At 40.8% G+C, this 19,902-nt stretch overlaps 1 protein-coding gene across 5 annotated transcripts in view; it reads right to left on the bottom strand.

The window, feature by feature from the left end:
• Nucleotides 1-5,328, bottom strand: part of MCU (mitochondrial calcium uniporter) — a 194,865-nt gene extending 189,537 nt beyond the window's left edge. For 3 of the 5 annotated variants that reach the window (XM_027062247.2, XM_027062250.2, XM_027062251.2), the window contains exon 1: nucleotides 5,155-5,292. Coding sequence is in view for 1 of the 5 variants with exons in the window: in XM_027062249.2 (XP_026918050.1) it covers nucleotides 5,155-5,301 (147 nt within the window). In the remaining 4 variants the exon portion in view is untranslated. Of the gene's footprint in view, nucleotides 1-5,154 lie in introns of all 5 variants that reach the window. The other 2 variants (XM_027062249.2, XM_053207260.1) reach the window with 2 other exon arrangements.
• Between the last annotated feature and the right edge of the window lie 14,574 nt (nucleotides 5,329-19,902).

The following is a 19,902-nucleotide window of genomic DNA, read 5'->3' as shown; positions in this document are numbered from 1 at the left end:
TCAAATGTTCTACCTGGGATCAAGAGTCAGATGCTCTACTGACATAATCAGCCAGGCACCCCTCCTAATTCACTTTTTAAAAGGAACCTCGGCTTAATTGTCCTTTAAATGAAACATACATTCCTGCAATTTCATAGGAAAAGAACTGATTGAGAAAGCCAGCAGATGGGGGAACCATTTTCAGCTCTGTAGTAACTTGCTGGGCTACTAAAGAAAAAACCATTTCACCACTCTTGCATTATTGCCTTAATCTATGGTCTTTTTGAGCTCTGAAGTCTATGATTCTTTTTAGTACATGTCCTCCATGGTAACATCTTAGTTTTCCTAATAACATGTTATTCCAGTAATTCTAAAATATCCATGAGTCATGGTACAGTATTAATTAGTGAGATAAAGAATAGAGGATTCCGTTATGTTGGGTGGCTATCTCAAGATCTTAAAAGGTAGTCTTGTCCTGGGACACCTGGATGGCTCAGTTGGTTGAGTGTCAGACTTTGGCTCAGGTCATGATCTTGCAGTTCATGAATTCGAGCCCCGCATCGGGTTTGCTGCTCTCAGCACAGAACCCGCTTCAGATCTTCTGTTTCTCTCTCCCTCTGTCTCTCCCCCATTTGCATGCATTCATTCTCTCTCTCTCTCTCTCTCTCAAAAAAAAAAAAAAAAAAAACCAACACCCATAGTCTTGTCCTTAAGCACACACATAAACCAGAATTTTTTAAGAAAACCCATAGAGACACAAAGCTAGGATATAAAAAAGAAATGAAAGCAACATCTCTGCAGTTATTCAGATAATGGTATTAATGGGGGCGGGGCACCTAGGTGGCTCAGTCAGTTAAGTCTCTGACTCTTGATATTGGCCCAGGTCAAATGATCTCCCAGTCATGGGACTGAGCTATGTCAGGCTCAGCACTGAGTGTGGAGTCTGCTTGGGATTCTCTCTCTTCCTCTCTCTCTCAAAATAAGTAATAAACATTTAAAAAAAAACACAAAAAACCAGACAATGGTATCAATGAGGTGCTATTGCAGAAGACCATAACCACCCTGGATTTCAAACACAAGGCAGCCCCAAAACCAAAAACGATGTACATTCAGTTTGTTGTTCTCTTTGACATACACCATTCCTGATGCTGCATTCTCTATTTAGATTTCCTCTTGGAGTAGAGTTCCATAAAGCATAATAATCTGGGTATTAATCACACTTTTGCTGGGCTTTGGGCAGAAAGCAAGTATCACTGTAGAACTCATCGAAAGGTACCAACTCTGTGCATCAGTCTACCATAAAGAAGTGTAATATACAATCAAAGACAGTACTGGAAATACCAAAGTTAAAGCAATTACCCAAATGTGGCTACCTAGGCAACAGGCCATTAGAAAAGTCAAACTGGGGGATGGGGGGCATGGTAATGAGCACATCTTTTCATTGTACCTGCAAGCAGACAAAAGGGTGCATATTCAATTAATGCTCATCTGAGTGTCACCTATATACCTAGCACTGCGCTGGAGTCTATGAGAGACAAAAAGGCAATACTGCCCACCCACCCCATAAGATAAGGCACCCACAAATGAAATATTTAGGTAACAAGATAAGTCAGTGTCAATCTGTGTCCTGCTAATAATTAAACTAGCTAACAATAAATCCCATCAGAACTTAGACAAGGCAGAAGAGAACAACAGAAAGGGATTAAGAGCCAGGAATCACACAAATTAAGATTCTGACTAGGACTTCTTGAATCCACCTCCATTTAAAGACATCTCAGATGTCATTAACCACAAACATAACCTAATAAGTCACTTCCCTCAGTTCCCATTAGGCGTGTCTCCTCATCTGTAAAGTGAGGAGGTTAGATTCAAAGAGGAGTCATAGGTCACAGTCTCTAACCTGAAATGGACCTTACAGGTTAGAGAAGTGATTAAGACCGAAATTCAGCTGCAAGAACTGCATAAACATTTAGTATAGATACTCGGAACACTGGCTTAAGCGCAGTGGAATATTTGTGCTGGGATGTCTCTGGGAAATGCAATTAAAGAATTGCAACTTGCTTCTGTGTCTGGTAATATAACCTCTGCTAAAACTATCAGGTTAAACAGAAATGTTGTGACCACTAAAGAACTATAATGTGTAAAAGTGAGAGGGACAGTCACAAACAATAACAGTCCAATGACAGACTTAAGCAAGAGATTTAGTAATTCAGCATAGCCACTGACCACTAGGAAATGTCAACAGTCAGGCTTTCATAATCAGAGGTGAGACCATTTGATTTAGCAAAGGAATTACCCAGCTCACAATGAAAGGCAGTTCCCCCTCAAAGAGCCATCCTTGAAAATAGCAACCACCTTCACTAACCACACAGAAAGGCATGCGACAAACATTTTACATCAGTCTTAAGTTGCAACCACAAGCTGGGAGCAGTAACGGGCTCTTCACATGGAAAATGAAAAACTACACTAGATGGTGCTAAAAATATTGAATAAGCCCCTGCATTCTTATTTCTATTTACTTAGTTGAGTGATCTTTTAATAAAGAAAGTGGGGAGGGGACAAGTTATGTTTCATAACTTCACAACCACATCTGCCAATGAGCTGAACTGTATTGTTTTGGACTCCTCCTGTAAACTTGGAAAAGATTTTGAACACATGCCTCTCAAGCAAAAAAATTAACTAGCACCATAACCGGTTATGTCCCCCTGGCTCTAATTTACTGTACCTACTACAGCAGAACAAAAGTGGCACAAGCTGGGCTTGTGATGTCGTCCAACGCAGAGTGCCATCTGCTGCACATGCACAGGATGTCTCCTAGGCAAGATTCAACCTTAGTGTCTCTCAGGGACCTTTACAAGAGCAAGCTGTTTGCTCCCATATTTGCCTAATACATTTGGCCTCAAACAACATCCACTTACAGGAGCATTCCCATTCATGGGATTTTAAAACATCAATACTTTCCTAATGATAGTCAGTTTTATAAAGGAGGAGAAAGATTATGAAGGAGCAATGGCACCTGATAATGAGAAGAACACAAGAACAGGGTCACAATATCTGGGGTGGGTCCTGAAACTGTTGCCTGTTAGCTGTGCAATCCTGGCCAAGTTTCTCCCCTTTTCTGGGCCTCAATTTCAGGCATAAAATGTCAAGAGTTAAACAAATCTCCAAGAGATACCTTTCAAAGTGAGTCTTGTGAGAGATCATAGAATAACAGATGGAGACAGCTATATACAGGGTGGCTTCAGAGCAATCGTAGAAAAAGAAAAAATCCTGTTTACATATTTTAAATCATCGGACACAATTTTTTTCAAAAGCATACAATTCTAAGTTCATTTACAAGTCAACATTCCCATGATAACACTTCAGCCCTTCAGAAATAACACTTCACTTTAACTGTGCTTTCAGTTACAAATTCAGCACATCACTTTTACCCACCCCAGAATAGCACAGAAGAACACTTTCATGAAGTACCCACACAAGGAAGGCACTCACAGCCTGACAGATTCGCATAGTGAAAAATATACAAGGCACAAATTTAAAAATGCTAAATGAATACCACACCCAAATAGCCTTAAAAACAAACTGTGCAAAGTCAAAAGACGTATTAGCAAAATACAGGGATAAAGACAACTTGAGAAGTCTTTAAATAGTTTGAGGGAGAGGGGAATGCAATCAGATTTTTGGGTGGCTTCATGTTTTTAGGAAAACAAAACACATAAACGGAGGCTATGAAACATGCAATTCTAAACTGAACTGTGGAAAAGCTCGGCTCTCACCCAAAAGCTTCAGCAAAGCAATATGTCAGCATGCCAAATATGAAGTACAATTTTCTTCACAAGAATGAAGACAGGATCCATACGTATGACTAATAATAACAATATCATCTTGCATTTCCAGAGCATTAGTTCTTTTCATAGCTCTTTCAGACCCTTGATTTTATGTTGTCATCAGTCTTGGGGTATCCTCTCTGAAAACCTCCAGTTCAGTTTCCTCTCAAGAGCTATGTGATCACAAGAAGACAGGTGGATGTATTTGTTAACACAGGTGGACGTACGTGCTGAGATCTCAAGGTACTAGTTTCTTCTAGCAGGCTGTCTGCAGTGATTCTCTCATTAGCACACTATACAACTTAGCTCTAGGAAACAAAACCTACACTTTCTCACTTGGCCAAAGACCAACACAAATGGGCTGGGAAAGTCCAAGCAAAGAGAACCCACTGACTTGTTAGGTCAAGAACTCCACGCCAAGTTGATCTCTTGTAACTGAAAAAAGAAATGACAATCACTCACAAACACACCCCAAGGCTGTTCAAATAGAAACTCTCCTTCGTTGCCAGCCAATGAAATCCAGCAGTAACTGGTTAATTCAACCACCAAATCCCTGCCTCTGTGAACAACTTGCCATACCCACGTCCCCTCCGCCTGCTGCCCATCCTTCCTTCTTCAGGCACGCGTGAGCAAGCTGCTAAACCAGCCCTCCAAAAGGACCACCGAAGACCTTTAAGAATCTCAGGATGGAGCTTGCCTCCTGAAGCAATGCAGCATCCTTCGCGAGGGGGCTGTTTCCCGTGCCCACACATGCAGGAAGTCACAGAGGGGGATAAAGTTTGATTATCCTTTCTTGCCCGTTCCCGAAGGGCCGAGAGAGGACGAGGGAGCGGTCCCGCTGGGGTCCTGGGCTGCTCTCCCGAGACAGTTCCCAGAAGCATGGCTGGCACTGCCACTCTCCTGACACATACACCAGGCAGCCGCGGCAACTCAGGACACCCCGACCCGCCCGGAGGAGGAGGGAAAGGGGACAACTTGCACGGGGCTCAGTTCGCGAGCGGTGGGGCAGAGTTGTTTAAAAAAAAAAAAAAAAAGAGGGAGGGACCGAGATCGGGTGCGAGTCAGAGAAGGGTTCAAGTCCCTTCCCCGCCCTGGTGCCCCGGGTCCTGCGGGAACATCCCCGCCATCGCCCCTCCTCCTCCTCCACTCGGCTTCCTCCGCCCTCCCTCCCTTCCTGGTCGCCGCCGCAGGCGCCTGAAGGGCACGGCGGCTCCTCGGTGCCCGGCAAGCTCGGGAGCGGCAGCGAGTTGAGGGAACTCGCCCGCTGCCCCGGCGGCCTGCCCGCCAGCGGCTCCCACACGCCAGCGCCGCCCCGCCCTCCCCGGAGCCTCGGGGCGCGCTCGCTCACCGTCCGGTGGTGCTGCTGCTGCCGGTGGCGGCTGACGCCCAGCCCGGGGAAGCAGCCGGCAGTCAGCGCTCCGCAGCCGCCGACGCCCCCGCCGCCGCCCCGGGAGGAGAGGAGCAGCAGGAGCGATCTACCTGCGGCGGCCGCCATCTCTCAACTGGAAACGGCGCCGACCCAGGCAGCGCAGCGGACGGCCGGGGCGGAGCTAAGGCCCGCCACTCACCCGCGCCGGACCAACTGCCGCCCTTGGCTGAGTTGGTGAGGCGGGGCTTCCTGCAAGGCCCAATCGACAGGCGGGAGAACCACACTTGAGGCTGCCTGTCACTTCCAGAGTTACCTATTGTGGGACCTAGTCAATTACGGGCAAATTCTAAGGAACCGGTAATTGGCATCCGAGCCCCTCAGAATAGAAGCAGTAGAGATGGCATATTCGATTTGGCTAATCTTCACCAAGGATAAAGCTATGATAAAGGTAACTGGGGAAACGGATCTTTGTGCTAAGCTTTGTACTTCGTGAGTGTTCTAAGTTGGCAAAATATGTACCAGATAAATAATCATTAAACTAAGGATGCTGGAACGCTCAATGACACGCCCAGAGTTACCATTCATACTGATGGTATTTGGATATGCTGGAATTAACCCTACATCATAGGGTGATCTAATGACCGTGCTGTGTGGCATAGTATAGGAGAGGTAGAATGATTAGGATATCCAAGTCCCAGAATGAGTACATGCCATCAGAGTGAATTAACAGATCTATGTATATTTCAAATACTCAATTCATTTTTACAGCATCTTTCAGACTGATACTCTTACACTCTCCAGAAGGAATAGTCTCCATTTTCTTACTATCTTTGACCCTGTGTGCACTTACTAAACTATGAAAACAGAACATGTTGGTAATGTAATAAAAGTCATGTAAAGGTTACTTCAATGAATTTAGCTAAACTAGCCATTAGGATAAACTTTGGAATAATTGTTGATCACTTTCTCTTAAAAAATATTTATTTCCCCAAGAAGCAAGATCATAATGAAAACTCATTAAAGACTGTGAAATAAATATTTCTTTAGAAGATTTCCTTACTATCTGTTATTATAAGCTGGTTAGTCCTCACATTTTTTTTTAAATCTGAAGCACGAAAGCAGTTTGGTAAGCAGATGAAAAGTATTGCTCTCAATTTTGGGAAACATCTTTATAGTGTAGCCTTAGGTGATCAAGCTGAAACAAACAAACAAAAATACACCACACACAATTTTATTGTATCACTTGTTCTAATAATATTTTTTTAAAGTTTAACTGAAGTAGTACTTGTTTGGCCAAGAATTGCTAAATAATGAAGTGGAGTTTTTGGTCTGTTTAATCCTTCCACCCCACTCTGGAACAGTAAAATGATTGGCTTCTCCAGGTGAGACTATCACACCACTCACCCAAAAGGCATTTATTGCCCAACAGTGGAACCTGAGAGCTCGAGAATGAGATTAGCCCCCCATTCAACAGCTGCACACACTAATTCCTCTCGTTGGAAATCTGTGACATTCCTGGAACAACTTCACTCACAGTCATTTTCGGCCCATCTATATTTATCCCATCTGCATATTATGTATTTACCCAGCTGTGCCATTTCCTCCTTCTTACTAGGAAGGAGAACCATGGATTTTAGTTTTGTTTCTATTTTCTGTGACTTTGCCATATCTGGCTACGAATCAGGATTGCCCCATTCATGTCTATCTTATACTCTGAGAAGTTCTATGGGAATTGTCTTTCTCCTATTTTTCCAAGTATAGAAATTAGATATGCATCCTAGGTAGAATGTTCTGAGACTTAGTCCTGTGCATTTGCAAAAGAACCACAATAAATAGATTATTTAACTGCACAAACCTGACACTAGAGGGGCTACCAAAAGCTTTCTTCTTATTTACCAAAAGAGGTTATCTTTTATCTACCAAGATGAAACCACTGATGCACCCCCAGTAGGCTGTGTAATTTGCGGATCCACTGACTGAACCGAGTTCTAATAATCTGGAGCTAGAAATGAAACAAATATCAATTATCTCTTCACTATCTCTTCACTCTTCAGCTATCTCTTTTCCATAGCTGCAAAGGATATACCTCACATTAGCTGGTTGGCCAGGCCCCATAACAAGAAAGTGTAGATAGTGCAACAGAAAGCATCCACATACCTAGAAAATAAATAAATAATAAATTATATACGAAGAGAAATGACATATGACAGGAAAGTTAATTCATGCAGTACCTGCTATGCTGATCACCTTTATAATACTTTTATAAAAGATGGTAAAGTAGGGGCACCTGGGTGGCTCAGTCGGTTGAGCGTCTGACTTCGACTCAGGTCATGATCTCATGGTTCGTGAGTTTGAGCCCCGCATCAGGCTCTGTGCTGACAGCTCAGGGTCTGGAGCCTGCTTTGGATTCTTTGTCTCTCTCTCTCTCTCTGCTCCTCCCCTGCTTACACTCTGTCTCTCTCTCAAAAATAAATAAAGATTAAAAAAATTATTTTTAAAGATGGGAAAGTAACCACACACACACACACACACACACACACAAAGAAAACTTAAAAACATTGTAACTTTTGAGAATTAAAAAATTTAAGAAAACCTAAATGTTTTCCAATAGGGAATTGGTTAATAAATTAGAGACGAACCCTATAACAGAATGTTATGTAGCCCTTAACAAAATGAATTGTCCCATCTATAAAGAAGTAATAATGCAGTACAAATGAGCCTTTTAAAAGTTATTATTTTATATAATTCAGGTACATATTGACTTCTAGAAAAATAAATAAGAAACATGTTAACTCTGGGGACTTTTGAGGGGATAGCTACCCTTTCAAATGGTTCAACATTTTCTCATCTGCATGTCATTTTTACCATTATAAAAACATGGTCACTGAAACCTACAGAGTTCTTTTCTGTGCCAGTCCTTAAAACAGGTTGATCTTTTTTTAGCTAAAACTAATCAGAACAGATTTCCTGGAGCATGAAACCCTAACTAGGCTCCCTACAAAACGTACGCTGAAGTCAGCTCCCAATTATGACTCAATTCAATGGAGTATTTGCTTAAAAGCATTCCAAAATAGCCAGGATAGGTGATTGCACACAGTTCATTGCATGAGCAAGAAACCATGACAGGGATCTGCTTAGAGGTCTGGGGGCTGTGTTTCATGGTTCACAGATGGTGTGAATTATATATGCAAGTAAGATGAGCAATTCTTAATGGACAGAAAAAAAGTCTGTGAAGAAGGAGAGCAAAAGAAAAGGGTTTTACCTTCAAATATTTATCAAAGCCTAAGTCTGTTTTCTGGCTATTTGGGGTTCACTATTTTCCCAGATGTCATTATTCCCGTTTCTCCACACCTACCCATCTGCAGTCATCTCTCCATCATTACCACTCACTTTCCCATGACTTCTTAGTTTCTGTAAACTTTTCTGTCTTTTTTAAGCTTTGCTGGTTCAGAAATATTTCTAGTGAGCATAGCTGAGAAGGGCTGAACTACTCGTAAACCCCACTATGTCTCTTTTCCCGTCTATATCTACAGCTAGTCTCACTTCGCCAAACTGAACACACATTTTTTTCCTTCCTACTTTTTAATCCCTTTACTTTTCTCCCCCCCAATATTCCCATCTCTCTTACTCTAATATAGACTGCAACCTTACACTGGATTATGAACATATTTTACATACATAATTTACATAGGTATACTTACATATGATCTCTTAAAATTTTTGTGTAGCCAGACCTCAGGCCCTGACCTTCAAAGAATGACTGACTCCATATTCATTTTGTAATTCAGTGACCCTATAATCGAATATTCTTTCAGATCAGGAACATCCAATCTACAAGTTTTCTTCTGTCAAGAGCATGGGGCACCTGGATGGCTCAATGGGTTACGCATCTGACTTCGGCTCAAGTCATGATCTCACGGTTCGTGAGTTGAAGCCCCACGTTGGACTCTGTGCTGACAGCTCAGAGCCTGGAGCCTGCTTCAGATTCTGATTCTCTCTCTCTCTCTCTCTCTCTCTCTTCCCTCCCTCACTCGCACTCTGGGTCTCTCTCTCTCTCAAAAATAAACATTAAAAAAATTTCAAACATATTCAGTGCAATACCTATCAAAATAACACCAGCATTCTTCACAGAGCTAGAACAAACCATCCTAAAATTTGTATGGAACCAGAAAAGACCCCGAATAGCCAAAGCAATCTTGAAAAAGAAAACCAAAGCAGGAGGCATCACAATCCCAGACTTCAAGCTGTATTACAAAGCTGTAATCATCAAGACAGTATGGTACTGGCACAAAAACAGGCACTCAGATCAATGGAACAGAATAGAGAACCCAGAAATGGACCCACACATGTATGGCCAACTAATCTTTGACAAAGCAGGAAAGAATATCCAGTGGAATAAAGACAGTCTCTTCAGCAAGTGGTGCTGGGAAAACTGGACAGCGACATGCAGAAGAATGAACCTGGACCACTTTCTTACACCATACACAAAAATAAACTCAGAATGGATGAAAGACCTAAATATAAGACAGGAAGCCATCAAAATTCTCAAGGAGAAAGCAAGCAAAAACCTCTTTGATCTTGGCCATGGCAACTTCTTACTCAACATGTCTCTGGAGGCAAGGGAAACAAAAGCAAAAATGAACTACTGGGACCTCATCAAAATAAAAAGCTTCTGCACAGCAAAAGAAATAATCAGCAAAACTAAAAGGCAACAACAGAATGGGAGAAGATATTTGCAAACGACATATCAGATAAAGGGTTATTATCTAAAATCTGTAAAGAACTTCTCAAACTCCACACCCAAAAAACAAACAATCCAGTGAAGTAATGGGCAAGAGACATGAATAGACACTTCTCCAAAGAAGACATCCAGATGGCCAACCGACACATGAAAAAATGCTCAACATCACTCATCATCAGGCAAATACAAATCAAAACCACAATGAGATACCACCTCACACCTGTCAGAATGGCTAACATTAACAACTCAGGCAACAACAGATGTTGGCGAGGATACGGAGAAAGAGGATCTCTTTTGCACTGCTGGTGGGAATACAGACTGGTGCAGCTACTCTGGGAAACAGTATGGAGGTTCCTCAAAAAATTAAATATAGAACTACCCTACAACTCAGCAATCGCACTACTAGGTATTTATGCAAGGGATATAGGTATGCTGTTTTGAAGGGACACGTGCACCCCAATGTTTATAGCAGCACTATTGACAATAGCCTAAGTATGGAAAGAGCCCAAATGTCCATCGATGGATGAATGGATAAAGAAGATGTGGTATGTATACACACACACACACACACACACACACACACACACACACACACACAATGGAGTATTACTTGGCAATCAAAAAGAATGAAATCTTGTCATTTGCAACTACGTGGATAGAACTAAAGGGTATTATGCTAAGCAAAATTAGTGCGAGAAAGACAAACATCATATGACTTCACTGCTATAAGGACTTTAAGATATAAAACAGATGAACATAAGGGAAGGGAAGCAAAAATCATAAAAAATCAATGGGCAAGGGGCATTAAGGAATCTACTCCTGAAATCATTTTTGCACTATATGCTAACTTGGATGTAAATTTAAAAACTAAAATAAAAAAAAATTTTTTTTGAGAGCAGAACACCAGGAAAACACCAAGTTGAGAAGGGCAGGGTTTGTTCAAATAGGACCGTCTTTGTTCATGTTTCTCAAGATCTGAGAGGTTGGCAGCAAATATTAATGGTGTCCTTTTTGTGTTGTATTGGCTGTGGCTTCCTCCAGCCTTTGCTATTTACTAGACCTTTGGAGCCGGGAAGTCTTTTTCCTCTATCTGAAGTGATTCAAAGAGGCAGGACACAAACTTTGCACTCAAATAAACAACGCCTCTAGAGGAATTCAGCATAGGAATTTGGCACACATTCTTATGGAGTTGAACACCATTCCAGAATATCTAAAAGTGCCCCCAAAATCACAAGAACATTCTTTGACAAGACCAAATTCTAACAAAATTCCAGATTGGTAAAGTGCTCCCCTCTTTCAGCAATCTCCAGGTATTTACTACCTAAATCCTGAATATGCCCTGACCTTTCAACCTCCAACTCTGCTCCCACTGTCCCTGTAAGCCACCTGTTCTACTCTTTTGAAGGCCAACTTTGCCTCCTCTGAGATTAAATGTCCAAGTAAAATTAAACTCTCATAATTTATTGTTTGACCTTGTATCATGGTACTTTGGTACCTGCTGCAAGCTGATTTGACAGTTGAGGTCTGCCACACCCCCTTGGTTATCAGACCTATTTGATTAGACTCATCTCCTTGGCTGGGCCACAGCTCCTTCTGTCATCTTCTAAGTGTAATTTGTATCAAAGTTATTAATGTTACTATGTTTCTCTTACAGAACTTTTCCAGGTTAGTGTTGCCAACCTGGCAAACTAATTTAAGCTATCTATTTAGATGATAATAAGTACTTTTTGGATTGCCTCTTTTACACAACATTTAAATTTATAGGAGTCTCCCAATGCTGATAGCCAAAATAATTTCACAAAGTATGGCGGGTCTAAATAAATTATTCTGGGGTGGGGCACCTGGGTGGCTTAGTTTAGTGTCCGACTCTTGATTTCAGCTCGGGTTATGATCCCTGAGTCATGGGATCAGGCCCCACATTGGGCTGCATGTTGGGCTCTACACTGAGCATAGAGCCTGCTTAAGATTCTCTCTCTCCCCCTCCTGTCCCTCTTTCCCATTCTCTCTCTCTCTCTCAAATTAAAAATAAAAAATTTATTCTGGGGTGAGACAGTCCATTAAAAATCTTCAAAAATTCATCAAATACCTAGCATTAGTTTACCTATTTCAAGGTCAGATTCATCTTTATATTACGCTGAGTGTTGCCCAAATTTCAGCTCCTCTGAAACTAAACAAATTTAGTGTCCAATGGTATATTCATTCTCCACTTTGATATCATGTATATAATCTTCATCAGTACTTATTTATATGTGAACACATAAAGACTGGGCTCTGGGTTGCACTTGGTAGGAGGCAGAGGGTGGAGGAAGCTGTGGGCGTGAGACTGGTCATTGCCAGTTAACAACAGGTGCGAATGCTGCTCTTTAAATTTAGCCATTGCACTTGGCATCTCATCTCTCAGCCGTCACGTATGGCAACCACTGCTGATTTGGAAAGGATCAAGGAAAGAATGACAGAAAGGGTCACATTTATTAAAAGGCAGAGAGAAAAAGAGCTTTGTTCTCTTTTATTTAATAAGAGCTAGCCTAAGAAATAAAAAACCAGCATGAGACTTGGAAAGTGAAAAAACAACTTAAAAGAGTGAAAAGGGGAAGAAAATTATTCAAAGAGATAATAATTATTAACAAATCATTCTTAATTAGGCACTTTAAAAGCCATTCCAGCTGCCAAAGCGTGGGAGCAAAATTATCTAAAATTTGGGTAGAGACTCAGAAAATAATTACTATTAATTGGGAGTTAGGATAAGAGGAGGGGACAAGACCTGAATGAGGATAATCTTTTGTTCATTCATTTGATCAGTCAAGAAAAATATACTGACTGCCTCTTATGTGTCGGACAATATATACTATGAGAAAACTTTCCAAAATTCACATTTTTTTTGCATCGTGTATTACTTTTTCTAAAATGCTCACCCTAACCTTGAAATGGAATCAATTCTTCCCATAACTTTGCAGTCCAACATTTATAGAGCATTCAAAAGAATTACTGAAAGATCCTTTGAGTTACCTCGGAGTCTCAATATAACATAACTTTAAAACATACTACCAATGTAATAACTCACCCCACCCAACAAAATTAGCAAGAAGACATATGAAGAAATTTTAGTTTTTTGCTGTCATTGTACAGTAGGGTACAATTCTATGTAAATAGTTTCTAACTATTTCATTGCCTAGAGTATAAAGAGAACTTCAATCTCAGAGAATTGTGAGAAGACATTGCATTCCTTCCTTCATGCCTTGCTATTCTAAGACATACCTATTAGATTGAAACAGGGCCCTTTGGCTTTTCCAGCATCAGAATAACTCATTTAATAGACTTGTTAAGGGGCGCCTGGGTGGCTCAGTCGGTTGAGCATCCGGTTTCGGCTCAGGTCATGATCTTGCGGTTTGTGAGTTTGAGCCCTGTGTCAGGCCCTGTGCTGATGGCTCAGAGCCTGGGGCCTGCTTCAGATTCTGTGTCTCCCTCTCTCTCTGTCCCTCCCCTGCTCACGCTCTGTCTCTCTCTGTCTTTCAATAGTAAATAAACGTTAAAAAAAATTAATAGACTTGTTAAAATTTAAGCAAGATTTATAGCACCTATAGATGCTACTACTTTAAGATCCTGAAGCAATCAGATCTATTAACTATTCAATCAAAACATGATCATTATTAAGAAGAGGAAAATTTCACATAATACTACTAGATTATAAACCTGGGATGGTGTGTGGAAGGGTCCTAACTCAGAATCCTGAGTTAATTTGGATTATTTCCCATGGTATTTTATAGTTATTATTACAATTACCATGATACAGAACTCAAGAGGATTTGAAAAAAGATTGTAAAGATTTGATTTTTCTTTTAAAATGGACCTTTGCTGCTTTCTTATCAATTTTATGTTTTGGAAGGTGAAATATATAAACATAGACAATAATTTCCTGTTTGCAATCATGAATCCTTCTCCCAGAAACAGACCTGGGAAATGAATGAATCTTGTTAAATCAAATTTTACATATAGGTTAATAGTAAGCAGGCCAACTTTGAAAAGCAAAACCCTAGTTTCCGGAATGCATTCTTTTTTTTATGCTTTTTAAATTTATTTACTTATTTTGAGAGAGAGAGAGAGAGAGAGAGAGATCACAAGTGGGGTAGAGAGAAAGAAAGAAGGAATTCCAAGCAGGCTTTCACACTGTCAGCACAGAGTCCAACTTGGGGCTCAAACTCACAAACTGTGAGAACATGACCTGGGCCAAAATCGAGAGTCGGATGTTTAACCGACTGAGCCATCCAGGCACCCCCGGAATGCATTCTTTAGAATGATAATTCCCAATTTTTGATCCATCTTAGCAAATAAAACTTTAACACATGGTCATCACAAATAATAGCTCCCTAAAGCATCTCAATAAATAAGACAGACTTTGGCTTACACAAAATTCCAAGTGTGTTAATTGTAACTACATTGTGCCCAAATATCTCCTTGTATTAAAAAAAAATATGAAGTATTTTTTTAAGTTTATGTATTTATTTGGGGAGAGACAGACACAACGTGAGTGGGGGAAGGACAGAGAGAGAGAGAGGGAGAGAGAGAATTCCAAGCAGGCTCCATGCTGCCAGCGCAGAACCCAAGGTGGCGTTCGAACCCATGAGCCCCGAGATTATGACCTGAGCCCAAACTAAGAGGCAGATGCTTAACTGACTGAGCCACCCAGGCACCCCTGAAGTATTTCTTAAATTTAATAAAAGAGTTTATTCTGCAACTGCAGTAATGGCTATCTGTGAGTTCCAAGAAATTCATCCATTATCTCAATAAATAAGGTGATTTGTTGGTTGAGTTACCACAGCTAACAAACAAACAAAAGGATACGGCCCCACCAAGTTACCATATAATAAAAGATCAGGGAAACAGGAGAGTATTATAGGAGGGCATTTTACCTAATTTTGGGGATCTGGGTAGGGATCTCAGGAGATCCCTTTGGTGACACCTGACAAGTTAGTGGAAGTAAGTGCTGGAGGGAAAGTAGTGAGATATGATACCAGAGAGGCAACAAGAACCCATTACATAGTGTCTTATAAATCATATTAAGGAATTTGGACTTTACACAAAGAACAAAGTTTGTCTTCAAGGGTTTCAGAAATGGGAGAGATTAGAGAATAGATTGGAGACCAGAGAGACTGAAGGAAAACAAATTAGGAGATCTAGGCAAGAAATGCCAGCAATATGATCTATAGTATTGGCCATGGAAAAAAACAGACTAATTTGAAATAGACTGTATATAAGAAGTTGAATCAAAAGGTACTGGTAATTGATAGGATATTTGGGGGCAGCAGGGAAAAAAGGAGAGTAAGGTAGCAAGGGAAATTTTTAAGTGTCTCACTTGGGCAACTTGTGTCGATGCTGATGCCAGAGGAAACACAGAAAAGATTTCGTGGGGGATGATGAGTTCAGTTTTGAAAATGTTGTGTGACAGGTGCCTTGAGACATCCAAGCAACAATATTCATCAGACAGCTGGTTATTTGAGCCAGTCTACTCATTAGAGTAGACTGTAGAAATAGATGTGGAGATCATCCGCATATAGTTTGTAAATGAAACCACAGAAGTGGTTGGAACCATCCGGGATGAGATCTAAGAAATTAGTTGAAGATCTAAGAAGACCTAAGAAATTAGATGCCATTTAATGTTCTTCCCTAATACATGCTTAACAAATATTTGATTTAAGTAAATGAATGAATGAATAAAAACATGAGTCTTAATAAGATCTAGAAGGCATTTTTAACATTTGCACAGGACTTTTTCAGTATTTAGTATTGGTATTCCCTTTTTCAGTGTTCAGTATTAATATTCACTGACCTCAGGTAGTTAGTGGCTATGAATTGTTCAGTTTTCAAAAATGTTCTGGGTCCCTGGAGAACTTTTTTAATTTACTGCAAGATTTTTATTTTATTATAATGACAATATGTGTAAAGCTCCCAAGCTGAGTTCTAATACTTCAGACAGGAGCAAACTCACATACTTGGCATAGTTTCTTATACATAATTAATGCTCTAAAATCATATGTTCAGGGGCACCTGGCTGGCTCAGTCGGTTGAGCGTCCAACTCTTGATTTTAGCTCAGGTCATGATCCTGAGGTCATGGAATTGAGCCCTGTTTTGGCTCCACACTGGGCATGGAGCCTGCTTGGGGTCTCCCTCTCTCTCCCTCTGACCCTCTCCCCTCCTCACACTCTGTCTCTCCAAAATAATAATAATAATAATAATAATAATAATAATAATAAATTAAAAATAAACTCATAAGTTCAAAGACATTTGTGGAATGAATGAATAAATACATATGTGAAATACATATACTTATCTTCTCACAATAAAGCTATAGTATCTCCATTCCACTGTTCTTGATGTCTGCTGAGGTGGTACAGTAAGAACAACATAAGCAATTCAGTCCTAAGGGCCATTTACTCAAAGGAAGAACATCTACACTAACAATGCTGCCCAGGCTGCACTCCAGAGAGCTGGGGTGATATTAACAAAGAACTCATGTCCAAAATATACAAAGAGCTCTCGCAAATCAATAAGAAAAAGGCAGCAACCCGATAGAAAAAAATGGGCAAAAGAGTTGAACAAATAATTCACAAAAAGAGATCAAAATAACCCATAAACAAATGGAAGGGTTCTTCACTTCATTCCCCATTAAGGAAATGCAAATTAAAAACCACAATGCAGAGCGCCTGGGTGGCTCAGTTAAGCGTCTGACTTCGGCTCAGGTCATGATCTCGTGGGCTGTAAGTTCGAGCCCCGTGTTGGGCTCTGTGCTGACAGCTCAGAGCCTGGAGCCTGTTTCAGATTCTGTGTCTCCCTCACTGACCCTCCCCCATTCATGCTCTGTCTCTCTCTGTCTCAAAAATAAATAAACGTTAAAAAAAAATTTTTTTTAAACCCACAATGAAATAGCACTTCAAGCCCAGTAGAAGAGTCAAAATGAAAAAGATGAAAAATACCAAGTTTTGGCAAGGATATGTAGCAATCTTGACACTCTTATGTTGCTGGTGGGAGTATAAATTGACCCAAACACTCTATCAGTCATAGTGCAGTCAGGAGACACAAACCACACCAATTACTTGAAGAGACAATTTAATATAAAGAATTGTTAATAATAAAGGATGTGTCTCTAGTTTTAATAATTCTAATCATTTTCTTTTGTCCTCTTAGCTGAAGGGATCGTAGCTGCTTTCTGCAGTTGCTACCCCATGATTCTTTCAAGTTTTCTTTTTACCCTTGCAGTTACTTAGTTAACATCTTTACACCTAGTTAACATTTACATTAAATTACCTCTTCTCAAGTTACTGGTATGGTTTTTATCTGCTAACTCATATAGAATTGATAGCAGGAGTGATCTAGGAAACAGACCTTCAAATATAGGATCAAAAGATAGGGATTGAAAGACGGAAATAGAAATCACTTTGGAATAGAAATCACCTAGGAAACAATTTAGTCCTCATCTCTGATGGGACAAAAAAAAAAAAAAATTAAACGACCTACTAGTGCTGAGTGTTTTAATATCTATTAGCTCATTTAATCATCTCACTAACATTATGACTAGGTATTAGTATTCCTGTCTTACAGATGAGGATATTGAGGTTAAGTAATTTATGCTAACTTAGTACCCAAACTCAGGAATGAAGGACTTCAGCACCCACACTCTTAACCATTAATGTAATCTCACTTTCTGGAAGCCAGCACTTTCCACATGCAGTTCAATATAATACTCTGTAAACTACAGGTCATCATTGCTTCCCTCCCCACCTCCCCCGCCCCAGGCTATTCGGTTTACAATGGGGGAAAAGAGCCACGTAGAAGGTTACACCTGAAAAGGACTTCACAGGTTCTCTCCATCATAGTCTCAGTCTGCAGTAACTTCACTGAAGTCTAAGCACATACCTGACTTGCCCCAAGGCCACAGAGCAGTTTGTTTTTCCAAGGGAGGGGACATTTTATTTATTTATATTTAAACTTTTGTTTTTTAAAAGTAATCTCTACATCCAATGTGGGGCTCAAACTCATGACCCCAAGATCAAGATGCTTAACCAACTGAGCCAGCCAGGCGCCCCTCACAAGGCTATTTAGCGGTGGAGGCAGAACTATAATCCAGGTTTCCTCACTCTCAAGGCAGTTTTCACTATACCACAAAATCTGCCCCTCCCACATTCTCTTCTCTCAGAGATGGGTATTGGTATAGGGTCCAAAGTTCTTATTGACTCTTTAAAGGGACTGGCTGATGTGGACAGGCAGGCTTGTTTATTAAAGGTACACAGATCTACTTCCTGGTATATATTCAATGGCACCTCCAGTTTTATGCATTAGCAGACTGGGCAGCCACTGTGTGCTGTGCTGAAAAGTCAGTTTTCAACCTGCCCTACATTACCTTTGCCTCGATACTTCAGACTCTCAATGTTTGCTCTTTTGGGTTGAAACACTGGAAACCTTGGTTAAAATGCCAATGGACAGTACAACCAAAGGAAGTTGTTGTCAATTCCTTAGCTTGAATTAGTTTAAGCAAGTAGCACTCATCTCATGGAAGAGTCCTACAGGATCAGGACTCTGGAGACATTTGGATTTTCCGGACGGTATCAAATGGCATAGGATGACCCGAGAGAAGTGAGGCAGGTTATAGCAGAAACCTGCAGGGACAGGTCATGGCCATATGAAGTCACGGGACACCTGGAGAGGTGAGAAGAAACTAAAAGTCAGAAAATGGTACAGAAATGGGGTGGGAAATGGAGCTCTTTTGTACAAATTAGAAAGAGACCCACGGAGCCCCTGGGTGCCTCAGTTGGTTAAGCGTCCGACTCTTGATTTCGGCTCAGGTCATGATCTCACTGTGGGTGATTTTAAGTCCTGCATCGGGTTCCACGCTGACATTGCAGAGCCTGCTTGGGATTCTCTTTCTCTCCCTCTCTCTCTGCATTTCTCTCTCTCTCTCTCTCTCTCTCTCTCTCTCAAAATAAATAAATAAACTTAAAAGAGAGAGAGAGAGAGAGAGAGAGAGACCCTTTCTGGGCATCTTAGAGAATACAGCACCGACTAGATTTCCATTTCTACCGGCCCAACTTGCACACTGAACAGCCACTTGTGATAGACTTGTGTAAATCACATGCATCATAATGTTGCTGAGTGGTTGCCCTGCCTGCCACCCCTGCCGTTGCTCCTCATTTCCCAAGACAGCCGCAGAAAAAAAAGAGAACTAACCTTCACAATGCCTGGCCACAGCCCTCAGCGAATTTACTGAGCTCTTACTCTGTGCAGTCAGTCACCACAAAAAACTCAATGAGTAAGATACTATTTTCCCAACTTTACAGATGAAAAATAAAATGGCCCAACGAATTTAAGTGTTTTCTGTGAGACACACAATTAAGAAAACATTCAAAGAGGCTAAGTACAGTGTACCCAGCAAGTTAAGCTGGGTCTGACTCATCCTTATCTTTGTCTCCCTATACCACACCTGTTCACAGAAAACTGTTTCCTGCAGTTTACATAGTTGTACATACTCAGTTATGGCCAACCCTATTCTCTATTACACGGCATTGACCTTCAACGGTCTAACTTAACACAGGTAAGCACACAGGTTTCTCATTTGTAGGTGGACCATCTGGCAGGCAGCAATAGGGGAATAGGAAATAGTAATAGGGAGAAAAGACCCTTTGACAAGGTCATAAGAAGGTTAATGAGGTCTAGATTTTAAAATATTTTTCTAAAATCTGAAAGAAAGAAAAAAGATACTTCAATGACAAGTTTGAGTACTAGCTAACAGCACAGTGATAAGCTGGGCGCTGTAAAACATTACATTATAGCATCTTGCTCAATCCTCAGAATATCCTTATGAGGAGAATACTATCCAAGCCCCCATTGTTCAGATAAGAAAAATGAGACATTGAGAAGCTACTTGCTAAAGATCTCCTGGCTAAAGTATTGAAGCCAAGATATGAATCCAGGATATCTGTTACCAGAGTCCACACAC

The sequence above is a fragment of the Acinonyx jubatus genome, chromosome D2 (assembly GCF_027475565.1).
Source record: "Acinonyx jubatus isolate Ajub_Pintada_27869175 chromosome D2, VMU_Ajub_asm_v1.0, whole genome shotgun sequence".
NCBI lineage: Eukaryota > Metazoa > Chordata > Mammalia > Carnivora > Felidae > Acinonyx > Acinonyx jubatus.
This window is presented reverse-complemented; position numbering and strand designations above follow the sequence as displayed.